The sequence below is a fragment of the Diachasma alloeum genome, unplaced genomic scaffold (genome assembly GCF_001412515.2).
Source record: "Diachasma alloeum isolate Michigan unplaced genomic scaffold, Dall2.0 Dall_scaffold_00539, whole genome shotgun sequence".
NCBI classification, from domain to species: Eukaryota; Metazoa; Arthropoda; class Insecta; order Hymenoptera; family Braconidae; genus Diachasma; species Diachasma alloeum.
Window position 1 is genome coordinate 140,365 of NW_021680671.1, and position 26,658 is coordinate 167,022.

Here is a 26,658-nt window from a genome sequence, read left to right on the forward strand (position 1 = left end):
ATGTGTATAAGAGAGATATATATATATATATATATATATATATATATATATATATATATATATATATATATATATATTGAGAAAAGCGGGGAGTTTTGAGACATCCCAACGCCTTTTTGACTGAACCCAAAAATATGATTCTTAGCTAGAAATGTACCCTATTTAATCCAGCTGCGGCTGAATTGGATCATGTCTTTTATCTTTTGGATAATGCAAACTTGCGAGTTGGTTTGACAGTCAAATCGCTATGAATTTGTCTTCCAATGGCGGGGCTTAGCTGTCAAGCCAGTTCCAGAGATAGGCAAAATTATAATGCAGAATTTAAATTATTTGCATTACATATAAAATTAGCTAACTATATTGTACAATTTTTTAATTTTTATTAAATTAATCATAAATCGCAAATCAGATTGTTCAAATTTTTTAATATTCTATAAACCAGCAATCCACTTCGCAAGAATGACGATTATTTGAGACAAATCAAATTCAGAAATTTATAATTATTCGTTTAATAATAATTGAGAATGAAAAATTATTTTTAAATTTTAATAAAAATCAGTGAATTTTAATTAATTTAAGATGAACTTCTTTAAATATTACTAAATTAATATTAATATTACTGGCCAGCTCGCATATTTGCATTATAATTCATGTAATTTTTCAGCACAGATCTCTTATCTATTTGTTTCAAAAAACCACCAACTTTTTTTAGCATATAAAGCTACGCTCGAGCCGCCATAAAATATTTACGTCCACTTAACATGGAGAAAATTAAATTTTCTTGAATTTGCAAAATGAATCAGAAGTTTCATAAACAATTGGATCATTTTCGTAACTCATTTTGTTTCCACTAAATATTCTTATTAAACTTTCTTCTTCCATCCAATATACGGTCAACAAAAACGCAAATGACAAGATTTTCATGCTCGGAAATTTTCATTGCCAACGAAATAAATTATACAATGTTATTGGGCGGTTGCACCAAGCCCTGTTAATAGCCGATTTATTTGAATCGTCAGAGTAAATTTATATTTGGAGTAAATTTAGTCCACAGTTAGATAATTTTAGGAATTCATCGGAGAATGCTTTCATTCAGCCATTCGCTCGTCCATACTGACTAAATACTTCACAATTAGTGGTATTATTGGCAAATAATGATGATACATTGACAAAACCACGTTTTTTCGGTGAAATACCTTCAATAAACTTCCAATCAAAATTGATGGGTAGATTATTTTTATTTACTTCGATATTTAATTGGGGATTTTTTCAACTGGGCTTGGTGCAACCGGGCCATAAATTTCTATTTTTGTGATTGCCTTATCTCGTTTCAACTTCTGGTAATGATTAGTTTGTAATGCTGATGATATTAACGGAATTGGATTCTCCCCAGTAATTTAGGGTTTTAATTGATCCATTAATACTCACAAAACCCTCAAGTCTGTGCACTCAGTTAAATTTGGAATACTCGTCAGGTAATTTGACTTCAAATCCCTAAAATTATGTAATTAAATTTTTATTTCAATCGATTATAGAATTGGCTTTATTTTCAATAGAAGATTTATTATGCTTACAGACTCTTCAGCCTCGGGCATTGTTTACATATTTCATCGGGCACTGTTTGGAGAGACGCACGATCAAGTCTCAAAACTTCAAGTGCACCCGTTCCATTGAGATTTGGAAAGTCAACGAGACCTCGTACATTCGAGATTATTCTAAAAACATTGATTTTAGAGTGGTGCACTTTGATGTGATGTATTTACGAGCTCGGTAAGTACAGACCGGAGTATGACTTACAGTTTACGCAGTCGTGAATGGTTTTTGAATGTATCCTCATGAATTTTCTTGATGGGATTGCCACGCAGGTCGAGGGACACGAGATTCTTGTTACTCCTGAATGCATTGGCCCCAATTGTCTGGATTTTGTTGTTTGATATCGATCTGAAAGTTTAGAAGTTATCATGTAGTTTTTTTCCGTTGGGTATGGGGAGTGGGATGGGATTCACTTACAAATCTTCGAGTTTTTCGATGTATGCTGTAGCCTCGGGTATCTCTGTGAGATAATTGTCATCCAGCTCCCTGGATCAACCCGGAAATTATCTCATTTTAATCAAAAGATTCTTGAATTTCAACGTGGAGAAAAAAATCAACGAAAAATTGATTTACAATGTGAAGAAGGTGTAAACCACCATACAGTATAATGCTATGATGTGCTCTATCTTCTTAGGTTGGAATTGTTTTGTAAATATGGGTATATTTGTTTTATATGAGTATTATGTAATATGATATACTGCTTTTTGCGTTTCCCCCCTTTTTAATAAAGGTATTGTAGCTCTTTCGCAAATAAACATGAAGTAAAATAGAAGTAAATAAATAAGCGAAATTCAATAAAATTGTGGGTCGGAACTGAAATTGCACGAATCGCCACGTAAATTCTACGATTTCTTCCGTAAAAATTAACCCCCCGTCTGATGACTCATCGTTGTGGGGACAACAAGATGTTCCGCAATTTTTCCCCAACCATTGAGAAATTTTACAGAACGGAACGTAGAAATAACTCATCAGCTTCATGAAAATTGTTGAACATTTAAGAATTTTGTATTTTGAAAGCATAATGAGTCGGGAAGTTTCTGTAAGATTTTACTTCTTCGGGAAAAATTCCGTGATTACTTTCATTCCTATAAAAATTGCCGGAAAACTATTCCCCATTGCGAATTACGTCAATTATTCCGTAATTTTTACTGAATATTTCTCTCCGTGCACCCAACCATTATGGTCGGTTGGTTTTTCGTTGATTTTTTTCGCCATCAATAAGACAAAATATGAAAAAAATCACTGTCAATTTCATAATTAATTCCTAAATGCAGGTATTACTAGAACTCCATAAAAAATTATTACAATCAACTTACAAAACACGTAGATTCGATAAATTCCTAAATGCACTACTGTCAATGCTGTCCATGTGGTTTCTTCGAAAAAAACTAGAATTGTTAAAAATGTACATGAAAGAAAACATAATTCAGAAATGAGTAGTAAAAGGAGATAAATCAGTTTCAGTTGAAAATTAGTTTTTGCAAAATTCAATCGTAGCGCATTCGCTTCATGTAATTTTATGCTCATTCATCTTTATCAATAGGAAAATTTGATATAAAAGTGTTCAATAGATTTTGACGTGAATATGTCTACGGTTTCAATATGGGGGGTCATTTTGGGAAACGGTCCTTATTTGCAGGGCTATCTATCAGAATTCCAGAAAATTCTAGAAATTGCGAGGAAATTCGGGGAGTTTCTAGAAAATTCGAGGGAATGCAAGGAGTTTCTAAGATATTCGAGAACGAAGGAAAGTCCATGGAGGTATCCACGTACAATTACAGCTGTATCGAAGATACAGCCGCCTGCAATTTTTATTATTCAGATGCAAATCATTCTATCTAGATTCTGTCTACACAAATTTCTCGACATCATTTTTCCGGTTTGTGTACCAATTTCAATTTGCAGTATCTTTCTATTAAGAAAAATTCCCGGAAAGGTAGTAAAATTTTTTCCAATATAAATTGGTGAGAACTTTATTGCCACCTGGATTGTCCATTGAATCTATTTATCCATGATGGTGAAATTTTGATGAATACTTTTCTCATTTTTACGAAAATATTTATGGAAAACTCATCCTTAATACAAACTGACTTATCTCGCTCTACCACTTTGCTATTGAATTGCAAAATCTCAACATTCGCTTCCAGAGAAAAATCAACTTACATAATTTCAATATTTGGTACATGTTGAAAAGCCTTAGGTGGAATGTAGGTAATGTTGTTGTTACTAAGATCTCTGAAACATAAAAATACCGAAATTAGTTACGTATAGGTTAATTAAGACTGAAAAAACAAAATTTAGTTTTCAGGGAACTATAATTTACTTTCAGTGATACTTGAAAATCGATTCACTGATTTGAAAATGCCTTGGGATGAGGGATTTTTCCCCTGGAATTGTGGGAAAATCTCTCAAACTGAATGAAATTAATTGAAGATAAGTTATAGTTCCCTAAAAACTAAAACTTTTCTTTATTCTCAGCGGATTGCCAGTTTTAGAAAGTTTTTCAGAAAATGTTGGGATTCACAACAAAATGTGAAATTTGTAATTTATGGGTGATTGCAAAGTCTTCATTATGTCACGGAGAGAAAATCTTCAAAAAAATTCTAGTGCTGGTACTGGAAAAAATCCGAATCCACCGACTGTGAAAAATTGTCGTGCGGTTAAGATAAAATTTCTATAGAAATTTCGGGGTTTCTGATCAAATTTCCGGGGATTTCTATGGACATTTAATTCCATTCTGTGGCAATATAATATAAGAACGGGAAAACTTGCTGTGCTACTCAATAAAATTTCCAGTGCCGGTACTGAAATCAATCCTGGCCGTTACTTTGCGGCCTTTTTCCCGTGCTAGCACTAGAACTTTTCTGGAGAATTTCTTTCCGTGGACGAAATATATTTTAGTGTCACAATGCAGATGTTTCCTTAATTAACTCTAGATTCTCGACTTTTCGGCATACTTTTTGGATATTTTCGTCCGGTAACAGTTCCACTGAAATTTCGAGGAATCTTTTCATTATAAAATTTATTTCATGGAAAATAAGTTCTGAATTTTCCGAAAAAAATCAGTAGAAATTGTACATTTAATTTAATTGTGCAATGATAAATGATTACTATGATTTAACATAGTAATTTTCACTATTTCCTCGGGCACTATGTAGGAAGTGCGAGAGCATAAACTAAATTTTTAAATCGTAAGAAAAAATTGCAATTTAACATGGTAAAATTCATATGATTTGAGTAATTTCTCATCGTCCAATAGCCAAAATTGCAAATTGTGTTTTTAATATTTTTGAAAATTATTTCTTCACCCGTGCATTTTATACTGTTTTGTCCGTTAAAAATTACCATGTTAAATCGTAAAAAAAATTTCACATCGCAAACGTTCGGTCAAAATAAATCAAATTTAAACATTTTTTCGGTATGTCCTCGATTACTATGTTCACATAATAATTTTTAATTTTGCATTCTCTCCGTGTAGCGCTAGATTTTTTAAAAGAATTGCTCTTCGTTTGAACCAGATATTTGAAATCAATCGATGAATCTGAAGTTCCGAATCTTTCCACCGATTGAGATGCACTTAGGTGTCTGCAGTCGCCTTATCTAACGCAAAACAAGATGTAACTCAAAGTGTATACGCCAACTATTACGCTCTCGCCTTGAGGCTGGTGGTAGCCCGTTTAATATTTATGAATTCTCGCGGGGCGTCGACGATGCTGGGAATAATTAATTGCGGTTTAGATACAAATCGGCGGATTTACAGTAAAGTACACAGCGACTCATACATCATGGAATCACCCTGTGGCCTCATCACGCCGCTTACCACACCGGTGTTAATCCATTAGTGATGGTAATTTTATGGACCCAGCTGTTGAATTCCGTGCGGTTATCGTCTCTGATAATTTCTAAACTTCATCACATGGAACTAAAAAAATGTCGAATTAAGGTATATCTCAAGACAATAGCACCCAAAAATTAGTCCCTATGGATTCCCGGAAAAAATTCTAAATGACTTAATTTATTGCATTCTCATATGTTATTGAGTTCTTCTATCCTCATATGTCGAAAATTCTCCACTCGAAGTTATCGAATCTTGCCTTTTTTGTCCACAATTAAATTGATTCAATACGACAAAAAATCTTCTCAGGGGAATATATAATTGTTCAGTAGAACTAATATTTTCTCTCATCAGTGTAGTCGTAATTTTCAAAAGTGTGATATTGAATTCAATTTAGGAGAAAAAGATACATGAAGTTTGAATTTCAAATGAAAATTCAAATGATTTAATAAATTTCAAGCAGAAATAACACGGAGATTTCAAAATATACTTGAATTTTCAATTGAACATGAATATTTAGCATAAAATGGCGCAAAATTTTCAGTTGATTTAAAATTCAAGAATACATGCACCTGAATTCTCCCATTGCCACTGATTTTCACTGAATAATGGAACTGAAATTTACGGTTGTCATTGATTTCTCATCGTATTGAGGGGATAGATAGAGATAACTATACAATACCAACTCTGAAATATCGCTTTCCGGTTTTTGTTTTGTTTTATATTGAGACTATAAAATGTTGAATATGAGTACGGTGCTACATACACTATGCTACTCTTTATGCTCTCAATAAATCAAACGAATGAATGAATGAATGCAATTTTTATTTTTCGATATTTAGATTTTTTGAAATTTCAGTGCACGGAGAGAAAAGTTGGATAAAAATTAGTTAGAAAATCGTGACAAATTTTACTATGGGAAAGGTAATCGTGGATCGAAATATAATCCAGTGAAAAAATACTGGTTTTTATAGAATATCTTACGATTTTCTTGGTAAATAAACACATCTGTGGATGCAAAAATTATCCTCTTGTTTAGTAAAATTTCCCATTGCCAGAAAAAAAAAATTTTCTCAAGAGAATTTTATTTGAACCAAACTTCATTTGGTTGTTGATTTTCAAATAAACACGATTTCGTAGTGAATACCAGTTATATCTTCTTGAGATACATTTGATTGGGAGGAATCCTCGGAGGAATCGAATTTCTCTAGAGTTGAAGTTCCTTTTATTTATCGCAATAATAAGAGTATTGGATTTCTTTATAGCCAACAGTTTGACAACTCCAAAAATTCGTTGGTTTACTCAAAAATCAAAATTACTCTCATGACTAAATACATCGTTATCTCAATCAACACGATCATACGTTGTTCCAAGTACATTATAATTGAAGTGAGCATTTCGTATGTCGAATCAGTATGAATATTGTTATACGGAAAAAGCTTTGAGATTGTTGTAAGATGTCGTTGAATTGAAAGAAGTTTATATTTCTTCACTGATGATCAGAATTAGTTATTGTTAACAAATGATTTGGTTGAAGGCTAGGGTCTATTTGGTCTCACCAAATGTTCATTCGTTAATAGTAAACGAATGCATATTTGAGAAGTCTTGTTTGACTCGACTTTCACCTTTCAAGTGAACCATTCATGAATAGTTAACGAATCTCGTTTGGAATAAATGAATCATTCTATCAGTGGTGACTAAAAAAATCGCATTAGTTTACTATAACAGAATTACAGATTACGGAAATTCAGCACAAATTTGGATATCACAAAGTTCGTTCAATGTGATGTAAGGAAAGCTCAATTTAAATCTCGGCTTCACTCGAGAAAACAACATTAAATTCATTCCTCAATGTAATCGTCTCCGAGGTACGAATTTTTGATCAATTCATGAAAGCAGAAAATTTCTCGACTGGAGATTATATTAGGTTAAAAAAATAGAACTTTTCAATTTTTGTAATGAATACATGTGACTTCACGGCAAGGACTGTTTTATTTGATTCAAGGACATGTATCTCACAAAGAAATTATTCACTATTAATCTCGCACTTTTTCCCATATATAAGACAAAAAAGTACTGAAAATCGAGATTGCTCCAGGATTACTTGACTTGTGACTACAACTTTTTTCACCGTGTGAAAATGTGATTGTGGATAATTGAATCCGAGATATGAATCGAAAATTTTTAAAAGTATTGTCTGAACAATCTTACAATTTTGTTCAATCTTCCAAGCCCGCGAGCCAACTATCGAGAAAAAGTGTATGGCAAGAATTTTCTAAATCCCTGAAATCATTTTTTGCACTTAGTGCTTTAACACAATGATTTTCGACACAGTCTTTGTGCCACACGATGCAATATATTGAATTAAAAATTTATATCCATGTGGATGACATGCACAACAAATTGTAGTCAGCATAAAGAAATTTCATATTTCGTTGCAAATTTGATACACTCAGAGGAAATTTCAAAGACGTTACTTCTCGCAACACAACATCGCACTGAGAGAAAAATCTAACGTTCGATTTACAATAAGAAAATAGTTGAGGCATTTTGGTGAACGATACGATTTTTTTTGTATGCGGCACATAACATTATAGTAACTTCACAAGCGTAATTTTTGCAAATCAAAATGCAGTTAAACTAACTAAAGTTCAAAAGTAACCACGACAAATCTATCGTGAGAACTATAATATAGTTGCATTGACTACATTCCATTGTAGTAATTACTTCTCCGGCCATAGTTACCGTAACCCATGAAAAATTGTTGAGGACTTTTTGACTATAATTCGATGGTGATGGAATATAGTCAGAGGAATTATATTTTTCTCTCACTGCGATGAGCTTCGAACATTCTATGTATTTCTCTGATTATTTTTCTCAATCGGATTTCGACCAATCAGAACGCACTATTTTAGAGCACCTGAACAGTTTTATTTTGGATATGTCCTCCTAGCTTTTGAATGTTTTGCAATAGCTCTTCATTTTTTCGGCTCATTTCAGATCGAATCTTGTATTTGACAGTGTACGGAAATCGGATTATTCAATTATGACAATTTGTTCAAATTTCCCCTAATTCACCTCCTGATGTTGTCCACTGCCCTCTGATTGGCCAAAATCCGATTGGGAAAAATAATCCGATAAATACCCCTCGAGTTTCAAAATTAATCGGGTATTTTCCTTAAGGATGTATTACACCCTTTTCGCCAAAATTCAAGTTTTTTTAATTTTTCTGGTAAATTATTGATCGGATTGACGTGAAAAAATATACCGTTTTGCATTTTATCATTACTTAATGACTTACGAAATTTCATGATCGTGCAATCATTTTCCTGCATTTTTTCTAAAACTTTTCGGAAATTCATCAAACTTCAATACATCCTTAAGCTCCCCTGCAAAAAAACGATTGTGCCAAATTTTGCAGAAAAATTTTTTAATCTGCTAAACTTGACACCCTCATTTGCGTGCAACGAAGCTATTGGAACATACCCGATAATTTTGAAGCTCTTGGGGTATCACTACAGAATATCTACGCATTCTAATGGGATGCGATCAGCAGTATTTTTTAATGGAAGAACGATCAAACTAACTGTACAACAATTTATACAAAAAATTATCATTCATAAAATTCATAGGCAATCTAGTAGTAATTTCCGTAAAAGTGAAATTGAATTCGAGTTAGGGAGAAAAAGCCTTTGAAATTTCAAGTTTCAGATAGGATTTAAGTGAAATCAAATAGTTTCAAGTAAAAATAAGATGAGAATTTGGTAACTTACTTGGATTTTCAATTGAACATGAATATTCAGTATAAAAATGAATTGAATTTTCAATTAATTCAAAAGACAAGCAAATATTTACGTGATTTTTTTAATTTTCACTGAATGATTCACCTGAAAGTGGAGTTTTAATTGAAGTCCTCATCAAATTACGAGAAAATCAATTAAATATATCAATTTTCAACGAAAAGATTTCCTGAAATTTCAGTAGAAAAGTTGCTTATTGATAATTTTCGAGATTCAACGCCAAAAATTCAGACGATAATTTCTAATCAGGTATAAATACGAATAAAAAACTCGAGGATTGTGTTTTATTGTTTAATTGAGTGTACGCATTTTTACTTGACTCTCCATATCGAGATGAATGTGTGGAGAACCCGAAGGAATACGCCAACGAAGGGAGTGCTCAATATTGCTTCCAAGTTATTAGATATCAGTCGTCATCATTAATGGAACTCGTGTAGGAAGCTTTTCACCTCATTTTTCAAATCATTCAGGGGAGATACGTCCTACGTATGACCTAGTGGCTAGCTCATGATGCGTTTATGACACTTGGATTGCTGCTTGGATTGATGATGGTGGATATCCGTTGGAACCCGGTTACATATGAGAATTTTTTATTCCATTTCGCTCATCTTATTTGAGAACTTGACGCAGCAAAGTCACAGGTTTTCATGATGCACACAGAGAAAAAACGGTTTTGACACTGCTGCTATATCTACCTCGTACCTAAAAGTGCTTTTTCGTTTACTCGTAAACGAAAAAGGCACAGTTCGGCCACTCGTTGAACCTAACATCACTATCAAAAAATATTGTTGGACACATGTGAGACCAGGGATCCCCATCAATATTGAATTTCTGTAATATTACGCAGATTTGACCCTTTCATTATTGGAGGCTTAAAATATGTTGATTCAATTTTTCAAATAATATAAATAATCTAATTTTTACGAATAATGAAATATTTAAAATTTATTAATATGAGACTGTAAATTTACTACTAAGTGAATAATTCAAATTTTTTGAAAGGGGATTTTCGATTACACAAGTAATCGTTAATCTTCTTACCTCAAATTATTGACTGATAAAATTGTTAAAAATATGAATATTAGACTTGATGATACTTAATTACTCAAAAAATTTCAAGGTTGATGTAATCTATTTAAGAGCTCCAAAAGTAATCGTAATAAAATTATTACAAATTTGGCTATCCCTGTGTGAGACATGAATTTTCGGCTCGTGCGATTGGCAGCCGTTGGCTTCACCTCGGGCCGCCAACTTCACACTCGTTAAAACTTCGTCTTACTCATATCGAAATATACTATTTTAGTTTCTCCAAACCAATTACCAGTTTGAACCTTAGCACATCGTTTATTAATCTTCAATTGCTATTGACTTACTAATTGGAAATTTGTTTTAAAATTGAAGCGTCTAAAAAATTATAGTAGTTTTGAGAAAAATATCGTTCCTCAAACTGATAAAGAAAACAAATAATTCGCAGCAGATGAATTATTTTTCCCCATGTTAAATGAAACTGCCCGTTATGCGACGTTGCCGGAAAGTCGCTAAACGCGCCCATGTAGTGCAGCATAAATTCGACAATGCTGGAGCCTAAATAACACGGCGGCGAGTCCACAGGAGGTGACCAAATTACAATGTCGCATATGATGACCTGACAGGTTCTAGAAGGGATTGCAGTGAGAATCCGATATTGATAGACCCGGTCTGGTAAGTCCCAGTATATGGACTATCCATTTTTTTCAGTGAAAATTTTATGGTTATTTATATTGAGAATAATCCTCTTCCCCTCCTGCCTCATCCAAATTTCATCCAATCGTTTACTACTCGGATTTATATTTCCTACTTAATTTTAGAAGAAAAAATGCCTTAAATGCTGAAATAATTGAACATTAATTTTACTTGAATTTAGTGGAGGTGTCATCGATCATCAATTCAAGAACGAAAATGTTCATGAATGAAGATTTCCTTAAAGTAATAAACAAATTATGTTAATTTGAAAACAATAATTAGTACTAGATTCAAGTAAAAAGTACTGACAGTTACAACTTTTTTTCGGTCTCTTATCCACAACAACAAATTTTGATAAACCTGATGAACGCTATAAGTCACAACAGCAGTCTACGTTTTACGAGTCGAAAGTCGGAGATATCTCGTAATAGGAATTTTTCTGCGTGAAAGGATTTTTATGCTGGGGATCGAGAAGGTTGACGATGATGATGCCACGGGGTTCGCTGTAGTCAGGGGATTTACCGACCCCTGCGGCTTTATAACGTTTAGTATGGGTTGGTTGAGGTGACTGACGGGATATCACGAGTATGAGAGATGACAAAGAAATATCCCGCGGGAAGTTATTCCCCCTCCCACCAAGACTAGATTGCTCGGATCTATTTTCTTCTAACGATTAATTGAATTAATCGATTAAATCTTTTCTAGTGTTCTTGTTCTCGTTTCTGTGAAAACTATCTGGCCATTGACGTGTACTTCTCTGGAACGAGAAAAGAAAATAAAAGCATGCGCAGACAAGTCCCGCCTCGGGTTTCTGTGTATCGCATGTCGCAATGACAGCAAAATAAAAATAAAATAAAATAAACAATTTCTTCTCAGTGAGCGTGTCATGAATGATAATGCCGCGAGGTTAACGAGCCGTTGCACGTGAAATTCACTCGCCGACATCTCCATTAGAATGTGACCGTACGAATCTTATTGTGAAGGTAAAAAACTATAATGATCATTCAGTGATTAATGAACGGAGACGAACAATTGTATTCTTTTGTAAAATGACATCAATCGTTAATTAGTGCTTCCTTCAGGTAAGGACAATTCCATTAGAATGTGACTGACAATGTTATTGTGGACTTGAAGAAACAATAATTACAATCCGGTAATGAAAGTACACGGAGAGAAATTCTCTACACTGAGAGAAAAACGTCAGAGTTTTCAAACAAGTTATTTGTGCCAAGAAAATAGTTTTTTGAAAATTATCACAAAAAGGATTGTTTTACGCCAAACATGCACAGAGAGCGCCGACATGAAAAATTTTTGTCGTAAAAATAGATTTAGTAGGGGAGGATAGGGCAAAACGGACCGCAGGGCAAAATGGACCACTGACAGAAAATTGATAATTTTTGTTTTTGCTTCCGAATGGAAGTCAGTGGTCCGTTTTGACCTACCCTCCCCTAGTTTAAAAAAATGCATTCTCTGTACACGCAAGAAATGTTGTTTCTAGTACTACTCCTTCCTTATTCGATACTCCCATACGTATTTTGCTCCCGGAAAATGTTTGTTTTTATGCGAAACAAGGGACAGTAGTTTATCGTTTCAGCTATCTAATAATCACAGACAAGAAATGAACCCTTAAATGAAACAATAATAATGATATGATAGCAATTTTGTAACTTGGGGACAAAATATTTCTTGATAAATTTTCATTAAATCATTCTATTGACCGATGCATTCAAATTCTGTATTACCCAAAGGTTATTTTCTAGGTCAACCTTAGATGTTATGTTGATATATTTTCCTCTACATGAGATATTTTCATCCTGAAAAGGCACCGTCTCGTGTGAATTATCCGCCTCTTGAGCGAAATATTTCGTTGTTGTCGAAAGCAGAGCAATTATTCATGTTTTGAGGCTTTTAAATTTGAACGAAACAACTTTTTTTTCGGCAGTTTTCAACTAGCGATTTTGTTGGCCTGAATAAGGCGTGTTTGAGACCGTGTTTGTTTTTCTACCAGTGAAATGTAAATACATTGTGAAACGTAAAATAGTATTTATCATCTTATATCATCTTATATGATCATACATTTATATATTTTTATATAGTTTCTTCTTCCTGTGAGTATTATTTTAGATAATTTCACTAAGCAAGTGTACCGTATGTCCATTCCGTTGAGTGTTTGAGAATTAATAAAAAAATGTTCATAGTTACGAATTTTGTTTTTAATCTAGTGACTTTCGACCCCTAATTGAGTCTTTTTCCGTATAACGCTGGTGACATCTCATGAACCCGAGTCGGCAACCCTGCTCGAGCGATCAACAGAGACAAACTCGCACCGAGCGGTACAGCACCTCTTTTCTGTCCGTTCGACGTTTCTTTTTTTTTTTACCTAACCAAATTTCCCGAGAAAAAAACAGTCAATGCCAACGCTTAATAAAATGATTGAACTAGAAACTCTAATTTTTTTAGAATTTTTCAACGTCGAGAAACACGTTAAAATATAAAAAAGTGAAAACCGGCGGTGCCGCACTCATTGAGCGAGTGATCGAGGGTTGAAGTAGCAGCCAACGAGTAAAAAATGTGCTCGTGGCGTTGAACCACTTTAATCCTGATTAAACGAGCAATATTCGAATAATCAATTTACCCCTCAACATTCCACAAGCATCGCGATAAACCCCGTTGACAGATGTTGAAATGAAAGAAACCCGGGAAAATAAAATAAACCAGTGAAATCCCCGGGAATAAAAAGCCAAAGTGGATTGAGAAGCGAAAAGAGACATTTGAGAATTCTTTTTTCGGTTTGGATTCACGCGGCGCCGGCGGTTGTTGTCCCTTCGAACGTGCAACCGAGACAAATCGACGCGGCTTGCCAGCCCTAATAGACGCAGACGGACATTTTTATCCGATCCAGAGTCACGGAGTCTTTAAAGCTAATAAAAACAGAATTAAAAGTTGGGAAATTTACTCGGCTGCGAGAAGTTGTGGGATAAGTTGTGGATTTTGTTGCGAAGAGAGTTTCTTATAAATAGATATTTTTTGTGGTGCAGACCGAGCGTGTGACATCCAGCCGAATAAACTTCCCACAAAGTTTTTCATTGAAACTTAATTCAGTATAGTGGAGTAGCAAAATTGGATAACTCGATTTTGCATAGAGATCACTTTTTTCGAAAGCATGTTTAACGTTATCACTGCGCGGAAAACAGAGTTCTACACGAACAGAATATAAAATTAAAATTTATTATGTGAACATAGTAATCGAGGACCATGCGGGCAAAACTTAAAAATTTGATTTATTTTAACGGAATGTTTGCCATGTGAAATTCATTTTTTACGATTCCAATACATTATGAAATGCACGGATGAAAAAATATTTTTTAAGAGTGGTAACAAGCTGTATTTTTTAAAACAATTGTTATTATTGAATGACGAGAAATTACTCAAATTGTACGAATACGATTACCTTAAATTGCAATTTTTTCTTGCGATTTAAAACATCACGGAGAAAATTATTTGGTGAATTTCAACTACTAGTTGTTGACAAAAATGAATTATCAACCAGTTAGTGAATTTCAACAACTAGTTGTTGAATTTTAACAAACTAGTTGGTGAATTTCAACAACTAGTTGTGAAATTTCACCAACTAGTTTGCCAGATTTTTCATTTTTTTTCATCTTTTTATATGGATTTTCAGTAAAAATTTTCTGGTTATTCACATTGAGAATAATCCCGGTTCCCCTCCTATCTTATCCAAATCCCATTCACTCATTTCCTATGACGTCACAAAAATGTGGAACGCTATATAAATACCCTTCCTTAATGTAAAAATAAAAAATTTGTTAAATTTCACCAACTAGTTTGTTGAAATTCATCAACTGGTTGGTAGTTCATATTTTTCAACAACTAGTTGGTGAATTTCACCAACTAGTTTGGTGAATTTCATCAACTAGTTGGTGAAATTCACCAAATAATTTTCTCCGTGTTTAGTTTATACAATCGCGCATCCTACATTTTATTCGAAGAAATAGCAGAAATTACTATCTTGACTAGTAAAAACTCCAGCGGACGACAAGAGCGTCGATTGTTTTCAATTCTTGGAATCTCCTCCTTAAACAAATGGACAAGTAGAATTGACCCATCCTGTTTTACATCTAAATGTCATTAAAAATTCATTTAATCCCCATAAATCCTTAAAATACCCGAGAAATCCCACTCGAGCATTCAATTACTGTCAAGTGTACAATAAAACTAGGGATGACATCCGTGACTAACTCATCCCCATATCTCAAGCTGCTACAGCAAGCAAAAAGGGGGAAGGAGAGTACTAAACCGTAGAGATGAGCACAAAAAAACAAGTGCCGAGACTGATGGGATCCTGCGGTGTCACGATTAATCGATATTCTTGACGGAGGAGGGCTCTCCCGCGTGATTCATAACTCTTATCGCGTCGTGTGTTCATTGGAAACAAGACGAGGAGGAACGATAAAGCTTTAAGACGGATAAAAAAGCTTATTTGCCAAAATGTTGAATGGGAGAGATCTGTTGAGTTCTGGCAATCGCACCGCATTTTCACAGTTACTCATTCTGATCTCTCTTTCTCTTTTTCTTTATATCCCCCGGATTTTCAATTTCTTAGCTTGTGTGGACTTTGAAACTTTGGCAATTTATGAATGGAAATTTACTCTTGTGGATGGAAATTTGGTTTATTCATTTTTTTTCATGCTCTGACGAAATTTTCGGTTGTTTTCCTTTCGTATTAGCAAATATTTTTTGGAGCTTTTTTGGACTCTACGGGAAATAATCCATAACTCTGCGTGATAGGAGAGCAAACATTAGCCTCAATTCATTTGCTTGGAAAGATAGACGAAAATGAGGGGAAAAATTGATGGAATGAATTTGGAAACTTTTCGTCAGTTTCGCATTCATTTCGAGAATGACTGGTTCTAGTGAAGAATATCAGATGAGATTTCTTATAGCTGAGAAGATTCTGAACAGAAAATTTATCTTGATATTTTTTAAATCTAAAATCACCTGTTATTGAGATCATTTTTTTTTATTATTATTTTTTTTTATTACGGCCTTGGAGTCCCCTTTTCGGGTCCCATTCGGCACTCTATCCAACCCTATGCATGCGGCTGTGGATTCTACACTGTACCGCATTCCCACTTCTATAGAACATAGAAGTAGCATGGGGAAACCACAGAAAACCCATGCCGGTACAGGCGGTTCCTCTGTTAGCAACCTCCCGCTCGCCGGAGCTTTCCGTTGAAAAATTCGGTTCCACGGGGAATCGAATTCACAATCTTTCGCACACTAGACTTGCGTCTAATCCACTCGGCCACCGACGTCGGTGTCATTTTAATTTTAGACACATAAAAATTTATTGATCACGAAGTAATCAAAGTCCCATGTTTTCAGTTGAATGTCTCATTTCCATTTTATTAAATTTTTGTATGAATTCATCATCACAAGGCCAATTACAGGATCAAATTTATATTGACAAAACTCTCAACAGTGGATTAATTAATCATGACCTCATGAGGGGGATCGAAGTTTAAATGTCGAAATATCCGAACATTCCGGAAATTTTTCGAAAAAAGTCGGGAAAGTTGAAAAAATTCAACAATTTCAAAAAGTCAATTTTTTGTTATTTTATAAATTTTTTCATTTTATTATATTATCTTATAAATTAATTACCTATGGCAGAAAGAATTTAGAATCTGTACATTACACGGAGCAAAAAACATCAGAATAATTACTCTGCTGGCACGATCGGAGTACCATTTTGCAGTCCCGAAAAAATTCTGGTGTCAGAAGAGACATTGTGCTACACTGTTAAAAATTTTCGTCTGAATTTTCCGTGCTAAATTCCAGAAATTTTGATCATGTTCAAGTTTCACTGAAATTTGTCATTGATTTTCTGTTCAAATGATCTGGAAATCAATAAAATATTTGATTTTTCAGTTCAATTATTCTGTAAAAATTCAGAAAAAATCAGTAAAATTCAGGGAGAAATTGATAATTCGGGTCGTTTTATTTCTAAATATTGATATTCCACTGATAATTCAATCAAGTTGTGAAATTTCCATCTCACTGCCACTGAAAACTCTTGAATATCCGTGAATTCTACTTAAGGAGGGGGGGGGGTCTCACCACTTTTTTCAAGTCCTAGAAATATTTGACGGAAAATTTTGTCAATTTTTTTTATACATTTTTTTAGGTATGAAAAAAGTGGAAGCATGAGTCATCACATTATCTCAATTTTCATGAGAAGACCCGGTAAACCGCGATTCTAACCTCGCTTCGCTCGGTTTGATCGCGGTTTACGGGCCTTCTGACGAAAAATTGCATTCATCACACGATCCAAAAGTATTTTCTGACGAATGTGTGACAAAGCCACATTCGTCAGAAAATACTTTGTGGACCTTGTGATGAAAATAAGTATTTACGACAAAATGGAGGATGCGACACGATTTTTCGAATCGATGAATTTCAAAAATGACCATTTTCAATAGGAAAAAACAAAAAAATGCTTGGAATATATTTATCTTTCAGAAAACAGTCATAATGTGATTGAAAAAGTCAGCATTTCCCCCCTCTAGGTTGTTTCTCCTTTTTTTCTTTATTGCTCTTCAACTTAGGAGGTGAAAATAAGCCGGTGAATGATATTGGCGAGCAGGGGGGGGGAAGAGGGGGAAATCTGATTGAATTCATGACTTAGGTGATTAAATTGGCTCTTATTCAGAACGTCGAACCGTCAATGTTTACGTTTTATGGGAAACCCAAACATTGAATAGTCATCAAACCTCAGTCGTTTACAGTATTTGATCCGTGTAAGTTATTTGAGATAGTGTGTTGAAAAGAATTGAGCAGTATTACTCGAGTACTCGACGGAAAAAATGCCCAAACTTCCAAAGATGTTTTTTTGTGAAGATAATGGACCTCAACTATCTAGTAGTAATATTCCTCGCTGCTATGGGTTTGACGGTGAGTCATCTATCGCAGAGGATAGGACGAAGGCGAGTTCGTTGACGATGTGGACGTTATAAGGCATAGCACGTCAAACAGTGAAGTTCAAAGCTGCACGATATAATAAGAAGCACAAGAACCCAGAAAAAAAGGACGGCAATCAGAAAAGGAGGAAATGACCTATGGAGCGGGGGAATTTTGACTTTTTTGGCCATATTATAACTGTTTTTCAAAATGTCAATATATTCCAAGCATTTTTTCGTTTTTTTCTATTGGAACTGGCGATTTTTGTAAATCATCGATTCGAAAAATCATATCTCCTCCTACATTTTTTGATTTTTTCGAACTTTTTTTTTTAAATACTCGATATGATCTCCCGCAAAATCAATCGCATGGGATTTGGATTTGCTCATCTCCTTATAGCAAATATAATGTGACTCATGCTTCCACTTTTTTCATACCTAAAAAAACGTTTAAAAAAAATTGACAAAATTTTCCGTCAAATATTTCTGGAACTTGAAAAAACTGACTTTTCTGGCTGTCACTTTCGTTTCTTTCCGTGCTAGCACTAGAATTTTTCTAGGGAATTTCTCTCCACGTACTAATTTTTGAAGAAATTCGCACGGGATTGTCATGTATTTTTCTCTCCGTATAGCCCGAATAGGGTGCAGTCGGGTAAAGCGTAAGACGATCCATGGTAACGCAGATATGGGAGGAAAAATATGAAGAGAAGAGTAGGACAGACATAAAGGTTGATGAAATGGGGCGCCTATAAAACCGTCACGGTACTAGGAAGGAAACATAAATGAAAAATATATGTATATATCTTTAAAAGATGAAGTGATTTGAGCTTGAAATGTCCAAAAACCCTTTCCTCAGCTAATAAATTTTTCCCATGAATCTCTCACCATCAGGATAATTTCATATTTAACACTCCATCAACCTACATGCAGGGAGAAAAACGTTTGGGAATAACTACCAAACAAGTCACGTGATCGTGCAGCGAACTGGATTGTCAGTACATTTTCACCCTATATCTGGGAAAAACTGGGAGAGGAATAGTGAATTTTTCTTCGTTGGGCGGGGAAAATTTACTGAACTTGAGGTAAGGATAATTTGTGCCGAAACTGTAAAATTTATCCTGCATTCCATCAAAAATTATCCCAGTGAACGTGAATGATATCGAACGCGTTCGGAAAATAATTTTTTTCCGAACGCGTTCGATACTATTTCACTTCCATTCATCCCCATGACCTTTAGATAGGTACAAGAAAAAAATACCCTATTGGTGTGAGAAATGTTACTGCACGGAGAGAAATATTCAATAAAAATAACGTATCGTTTCCGTAATTTCGGAGCGAAATGTGGTTGTAGGAAATTTTACGGAACTGTCACAGAATTTTTTCAGAGCGTTCCGTAATTTTTATCTGCATCTCCTGTGAAAAATTACGATACCGTCACTTAAATTTTCTGAATCGATTCCGTAATCGGTGAGCGAATTGTGAGTTCCGTAATTTTTACTGAACATTTCTCTCCGTGTGTACAGGAGGATAATTTTTGCATCCATAGATGTCTTTTGCTTCTGAATGGAAGCTTTGTAATAGGTCGATTTTTCGATCCGCCAATTTTGCTTGGAAATGACTGAGAATGTCATGAAACATCGAGACATGATGTTTTTAGAGAATGTCTGTATGTGCATTCGTATGTGCGTACAAAATGTGGGGAATTTTTTAATAAATTTTTACAGAAAAAACACTAAAATGGTAGATAAAAATCGGAAATTTCCGTTCATAATTGGTATTGTCTGGGAGCACATCTGAGCAAAATTTTAGCTCAATCGGTCCAGTACTTTTTGAGATACAGCGATTCCGAAATTTTTTTCTTTTCTCAATATCTTGAAAACTACTGCTTCAAGTGAACTTTTTTTGGCGTCAAAATATTTTTTGTGATAATATCTATCGAATCAGAGGTGCCTAGCTAACTATTGCAACTCGCCCAGTAATTGAAATTTTTCATTTTTGTGATAAAATTGATGTAAAACCATAACGGTTGAAAAACTTGAGATAGGAAGTTGAAATAATTTAGTAGGATTCTAGCTCTTACTATATTACAGGCTGGGATTTCAGATGGGCAAAATCGAATGAATAGTTTTAAATATATTTTAACCTCGCTTCGCTCGGTTAGATCGCGGTTTTCGGGCCCAACGACATAAAATATCGTATGCCACACGGCGATAAAAGCATTATCTGCAGATAATGCAGCCTTCGCCTTCGGCTCGGATTATAATGCCACATTCGCCAGATAATACTTTTATCTCCTGGTGACATAATATACTATTAATTTTTTGTAGAAAACTATATTGTTCGATATCTCAAAAATTATTCATCCGATTTCAACTTTTGTTTTCAAAATATTTACCTTGATGTCTCCTATCCAGTTCTTTCAAAATATATATACCCGTTCCTACAAAGTTTACGAGATATTGGCGTTTTTCTTTTTTTCTTGTCTGAAAGTTACTTTGACATTCCGTTATATGAGTGAAAGAAGTGCTAAAGTATTACCGCATAAAGATGCGCTACTCACTAAATTATCATCGAGTTGCACTCCTGTGTAAAATTTCAGATTGATCGATTCAATACTTTTTGAAATAGAGCAGTTGATGTGAAAAACGTTTTTCGCATAACCTGACATATCGTTCTATCATAGATTTTTACATGGAAACATTTCTTAAAAATGGGGTCGTATAGATATATCTATCCCAGTGAACAAAACCGTAATTTAATTCTCAATTTTAGAAGGTCAAACGTTTCCAATAAAATTTGCTACTTTTCAATTAAAAAATTGAATTTCTACGGATCCATTCGGAAGCTTACTACCAATGGAATTGATAGAAATAAAGAATGAAAATGACAAATGTCGCATCAAGTAATGGTTACATGCCTTCTGATAGAAAGCCTCGGCCCCCTGCTTGTTTTACCGAAAGAATCGCAAAATATCCTCCACAAATGGGTATTTTTTTATTCAATTATATTTCGTTCTACGATTACCTTTCGTATAGTAAAATTTCCCACGATTTTCTGGGTAATTTTTATCCAACTTTTCTCTCTGCGTGGGAAAAATCAGAATGACATCAACAATCATCTTGAACGTATGACTAACAAAACCCCGCAGGGTCTCTAATCGTAAATGTCACCGCTAATTACTTATTAAAATCCAAAATTGGTGTCCTTCACTATAAAAATTTTACACTACAAAATTTTCATGTTTCACTATTGGAAATATTTTTGATTATAGTACTATATAACACGATTTATCTACACTTAAGGATATCCAAGTATCTTTACAGTTTGGTACAGACCACACTATAGATTCAGCCATTTTCGATCATCAAATTTGTCAATTAAATTGCCTGAGAATTTAAAAAAAAATCATGGATATTCAGCGTCATTCAAATTAAACTTTGCACTGAATATTTATTTTTTAAACATTCGTTTTTTACAAATAAATAATAGAAATTGCTTAAAATTTCGGAAACTTGATTTTTTAAAGCACGGAATCGATTTCTGCTAACATTCTTAACCTGAATATATTTTTTACGATTCCGAACAAATGATTTTTATGGTGGAAAATAGAATGTTTACAAATTATTAGGGAAAAATGTTCTTAATTTTCAAAAATTGAAATTATTTAATTATTCTATCAATCTTCCTCGAAAAGTAATTTTTCCATTTTTTTGTGGCGGTTAGGTGTATGTCGCAGAATAATAACTCGTGGTTTAGCAGAATAAATGTTGTATTTAGCACGTTAGATGTGTTTACATCGAGTTTGAGCGTCGGGTTGATTTCGAGTGATCTATTTGGTCGGGAGCGTGCGGGTTTAAATACCTTTGGTTATGGAAGGTTCGAGAATTGTCCAGAAATTTCGTGAGAGACAAGGATAGAATGATGTTTGTCTCGAATACGACGATATAGAATATTTGAGACGCGTTATATGAATTTCGAAATAATTCGTTTATGCCTCGCGCCACATTTTTTTCAGAATTTTTAAAATGTTTTCTAACGGCTCAAAATCGAGATTCAAATTCAGATCTGCAAAGTTTAAATAATGAAAGCATTGTAAAATATCCGGAAACTAGGGCCAAATGGGGCTCAAATGAAAGCTCTGATATTCGATTACAAAAGTACACTGTTCAAAATTTATGTCTCAAATTTCCGTTACACTTTTCGGAAATTTTTATCGAATTTAATTATCACTGAAATTTCAAGGAATTTCGTCATTGAAAATTCAGAATTTCGTGGAATAATCAAAGAGAACTGTAAATTTCAGTTCGATTTTTCTCTGAAAATAAATAGAAAACCAGAAAATTCCGGTAAATATATTCTTGAATTTTCAGAACAGTGACGGTGAAAAATAATTACATTTCAGATTTCACTGAAAAGTCAATGTAATTTGGCACTGAATATTCATATTAGATTGGAAATTCAAAATAAATCAGGGAATTCTTGTCTTTATGCTGCTGAAAATTCTGGAATTTTACTAAATTTTCAGTAAAACCTGAAATTTTATTTTTTTCTACCAGTGTACAGCCGAGTACTAAAGTTTGTGAACAGCATGAACTTGCATTCTGTGTAGTCTGTTTACGAACTGTAGTGCTCGACTGTATAAAAGCATTTTACCGAAGAATAAATAGCCAAAGTACTTGAATATCCTTGAATGTCAATTTTTTAAAATACTTTCTGAGCCTTTGAGACATTCTTCTTCCTTTCCACTGCATTCCACTCAAAAACCGTTTGCTCTAGTTTTCATTATTCTCCTCAATCGTTTAATTTTACATTAGCCCTCAAAGAATCAGGTCGATGTTCTGCGATTTGAAACCATGAAGGATCACACGATAAATCCATGCAAATAACCATTCAAATATCAAATAGCCTGGATTTTCAGTGATTAATCATAAACTTTCGGCATTTGTCCTTGCGTATACATTCGCGGACTAATTGAATTACAAAGTGTCCCATTGACGGATCTGTTCTGTCCTCCTTAGACCCCCTCCGTATTTCGGCCTTCCGACTCACCTAGCAAGACAGAGACACTCGAAAATCACAAGGTCTGATCGTCACTCATTCCCATCACGTAATTTCTCCCCATTGTCTTTTTTTTCATTCCGTTTAATTCCTTCTACTCCGGATTATTTACAAATGAAGCATTAATGGCAATGAGGGCCGAGTGATTCTCGGGTTTCTCAAATTGCCTTCATAAAACCATATGCGCTACCCAAGTTTGTTTTGCTTACTCCGAGAGATTCTAGATCTCTCAGCTCTCTCGACCAGAAAATGCGACTATTCACTTTATAACTCGCGAGGAAAACCCGAGTCTCACGATTTATTCCACTGAAACTCGAGTGCAAACTACACACAGTACACCTCCGCGACATTTTTACCACTCACTTGAAATGAATGGTGCCTGTGGGTGGAGTGCAGTAGCTATTGTCATGGGAATAATAAAGAATAACAATTCGTGCTCAGAGAAAAATATTTCTCTCAAATTAAGAAATCAACTTTTTTTCTGTTTAAAAAGTCCAGGAAGGCGAAGATAGTGAGTGGTTCTGACGATCTGTTCTGCCCCAGTAGTAGGGGAGGGTAGTGCAAAATGGACGAGGCGGGCAAAATGGACCACCTGAAAAAAATTAAGTGCTTTTTTCTCATAATAATTTCATAAATTATTTGTCATTTATTGTTGAAATAAACATGATAAATACTGTGGATGACAATGAGAATCAACAGAAATGCGATTAGGAACAACCGTAATTTCCATAGTAATTCCGATAAATGGAAATTGCAAAATTGGGGAAAGCATATTTTCGACTTTCCAAACTCGCAGCAAGATTTTTTTCATCTAAAAAGTACGTAGAAATAACAGAGTAATCAAGTAAACAAATTACTAATTGGACGCATTTTCAAATAACAATAATAATTCATTTGTTGAGTATTATGCACAATTATCACACTCGAATTTAAAATCGTCTGCATTAATTCACACACATAATGAGTCCATCTTACACTGAGAGAAAAACAAACACGTTGTCAAACAAGTCTTGTTTGGGCCAACAAAATCGCTAGTTGATAATTGCCAAAAAAGAATTTGTTTAGTTCGAATTTGAAAGTCTCAAACATGAATAATTATTCTGCTTTCGACAGCAACGAAATATTTGGCTCAAGAGGCGGATAATTCACACCAGACGGTGCCTTTTCAGTAGGGATAGCCAAATTTGTAATATTTTATTACGATTACTTTTGTAGCCATAATTAGATAACATCACCCTTGAAATTTTTTGAGTACTTAAGTATCATCAATTCAAATATTTAAATTTTTAACTATTCTATCAATCAATAATTTGTGACAGGAAGATTGACGATTACTTGTGTAATCGAAAATCCCCTTTCGAGAAATTTGAATTATTCACTTAGTAGTAAATTTACAGTTTAGTGTTAACAAATTTTAAATATTTCATTATTCGTAAAAAATCAGATTATTAATATTATATTATTTGAAAAATTGAATCAACATATTTTAAGCCTTCAGTAATGTGAGGGTCAAATCCATGTAATATTACAGAAGTTTAATATTGATGGGGATCCCTGCTTTTCAGGATGAAAATATCTCATATAGAGGAAAATTTATCAACAAATATTTTATCCCTGAGTTACAATATTGCTATGATATCATTACTATTGTTTCATTTAAGAGTTCATTTTTGTCTGTGATTATTGGACAGCCGAAACGAAAAACTACTATCCCTTGTTTCGCATGAAACAAAGATTTTTCGGGAGCAAAATACGTATGGAAGTATCGAATAACGAAGGAGTAGTGCTAGAAATGACATTTCTTGTGTGTACAGAGAATACATTTTTTTTTTAACTACTAAATCTATTTTTGCGACAAAATTTTTCCATTCCCGCGCACTCTGCATGTTTGGCACAAAAAATCCTTTTGTGATAATTTTCAAAAAACTATTTTCTTGGCACAAGTAAGACTTGTTTGAGAACTTTGTTGTGTTTCTATCAGTGTAGGCATATCTGACACTGAATCCACTCTCCGGTGGTATCGCGAAGAGGCAGGTTCACTAAAATTTCGAAGAATTTCATAACTGAAAAAATAAGGGAGTCCATTTTGCCCTAGGGGTCCATTTTGCCCGCCTGGTCCATTTGCCCTACCCTTTCCTACATTTGTTATATTTTATGGGTTATCGCAAGAAATGAATTACGTCTATCGGAACAGTGTGGAAATATTAATCATCTGGAACTAAAGGGAAATCAGAGGCTTTCATTGGAAAATACATTTCCATACAAAGCCACCTCCTCTTGGAAAGGGCGGAAAAATCCATACGGAATTATAAACAGACGCTCCGTCCGGTCCCCGTAGTTTCCGAGATATCGCAAAAATGGATTTCATGAAGTAAAGGGTTTCCAATCAATATTTTTAATCCTACTGGGGCAAAATGAGTTGTTTTCTTTCCTTCACACTGAACTTACTTGTTTTTCCACTTACACCTCCGGGCATTTTTTAAATTGTCAAGTGTTCAAAAAAATATGTGACTTTGTCCTAACTCCAGGACAATATCAAAATTTGACAAAGTGCTGCATTTATCATTTTCTCAGTACCACTGCTGGAATTGAATTACTCTGGTTAGAACAGTTGGGGAGTGTTAATCATGTGAAAATAAAGAAAACTCATTAGTTAGCCCAGTGAAATGCATTTTGTGGCATTTTTATAGCCACTTCTGGAATTATTTCAAGCAAAAAGTGGAGAAAAATAAATTCAGTCGACGAAATATGGCCTCCAACTGACCAAATTTGTCAAAAAATTTTCAAAGAAAGATGGCTCATACTACTATACATTTGAAAAATTTTATTTCCAAGTTTCAGCGTTCAATTTCGCCAAAAGGCAGCGAGAAAATAGGGGAGAACAGGAGTCCCAGGGTTGCATTAATATCCATCTTGGTTATTCTGTCACGCAATCCAAATGTTTTTTTTCGGGGTGACACGAGTGGAATTTTGCGCAATTGGACATTCCACGGGGTGGCCCTTGGGGTTACTCTTGTCTCGTGACTCTGATATTCCATGTCCACTTCACTCTTATTACGCCATTTTTTTTTACTTATATAAGAATGTTATACTGGGTGAAACGTACGGGCTTCTATGCCGGAAGACACACTCGGGGCAAATCACGTTTGCACTGGCATTCCCGAGTGCAAAATGTAGTTGAGAAAATGTCGACCAGATATTTCCACAGCCATTCTCGATGTCGGAACAAATAAATTCCACTTTTGGTATTTTTCTTATTCGAGAGGGGAATTTTATTTCGCGTGCTCTTCGACGATCGCCTTTTCCCTGAGATTTATTTGTACAGTCACGAGAATTTTATTGATCTTCAAAATATTTTCATATTGTTTGGGGCTATCGAATGAATCTATACACACAGATATTTTATGGGATATTCAAGAGAGAATTTTAAGGAGAAAACTTTGGTATTTTGAATTTTTGTGCTTTTGGATTTATGTCAAAGAGGAGTGACGCAGGGAAAAATATGAAACAGTTGAAAATTATTGTTTCCTTTTTGGCATGTCAAATCGCGGAAATGTTTATTAAATGATATCCCACTGAAATTTTGAAGAAATCTTGATACACTGTTAGAAATTTCTTGAAATTTCAGTCACAGCGTCATCAGAATTTTCGATGTTGTGGGGTTGAATTC

At 34.3% G+C, this 26,658-nt stretch overlaps 1 protein-coding gene across 1 annotated transcript in view; it reads right to left on the reverse strand.

Annotated features, from left to right (window-relative positions):
* The window catches only part of LOC107042920 (lutropin-choriogonadotropic hormone receptor), an 83,066-nt gene that overhangs the window by 9,314 nt on the left and 47,094 nt on the right, over positions 1 to 26,658 (reverse strand). Inside the window, exons 2-7 of the mRNA XM_015264172.1 lie at positions 3,757 to 3,828; positions 2,910 to 2,981; positions 2,011 to 2,079; positions 1,798 to 1,941; positions 1,575 to 1,715; positions 1,429 to 1,494 (exon numbers count right to left, since the gene is read on the reverse strand). Of these exons, the coding sequence (XP_015119658.1) occupies positions 1,429 to 1,494; positions 1,575 to 1,715; positions 1,798 to 1,941; positions 2,011 to 2,079; positions 2,910 to 2,981; positions 3,757 to 3,828 (564 nt within the window). The remainder of the gene's footprint in view (positions 1 to 1,428; positions 1,495 to 1,574; positions 1,716 to 1,797; positions 1,942 to 2,010; positions 2,080 to 2,909; positions 2,982 to 3,756; positions 3,829 to 26,658) is intronic.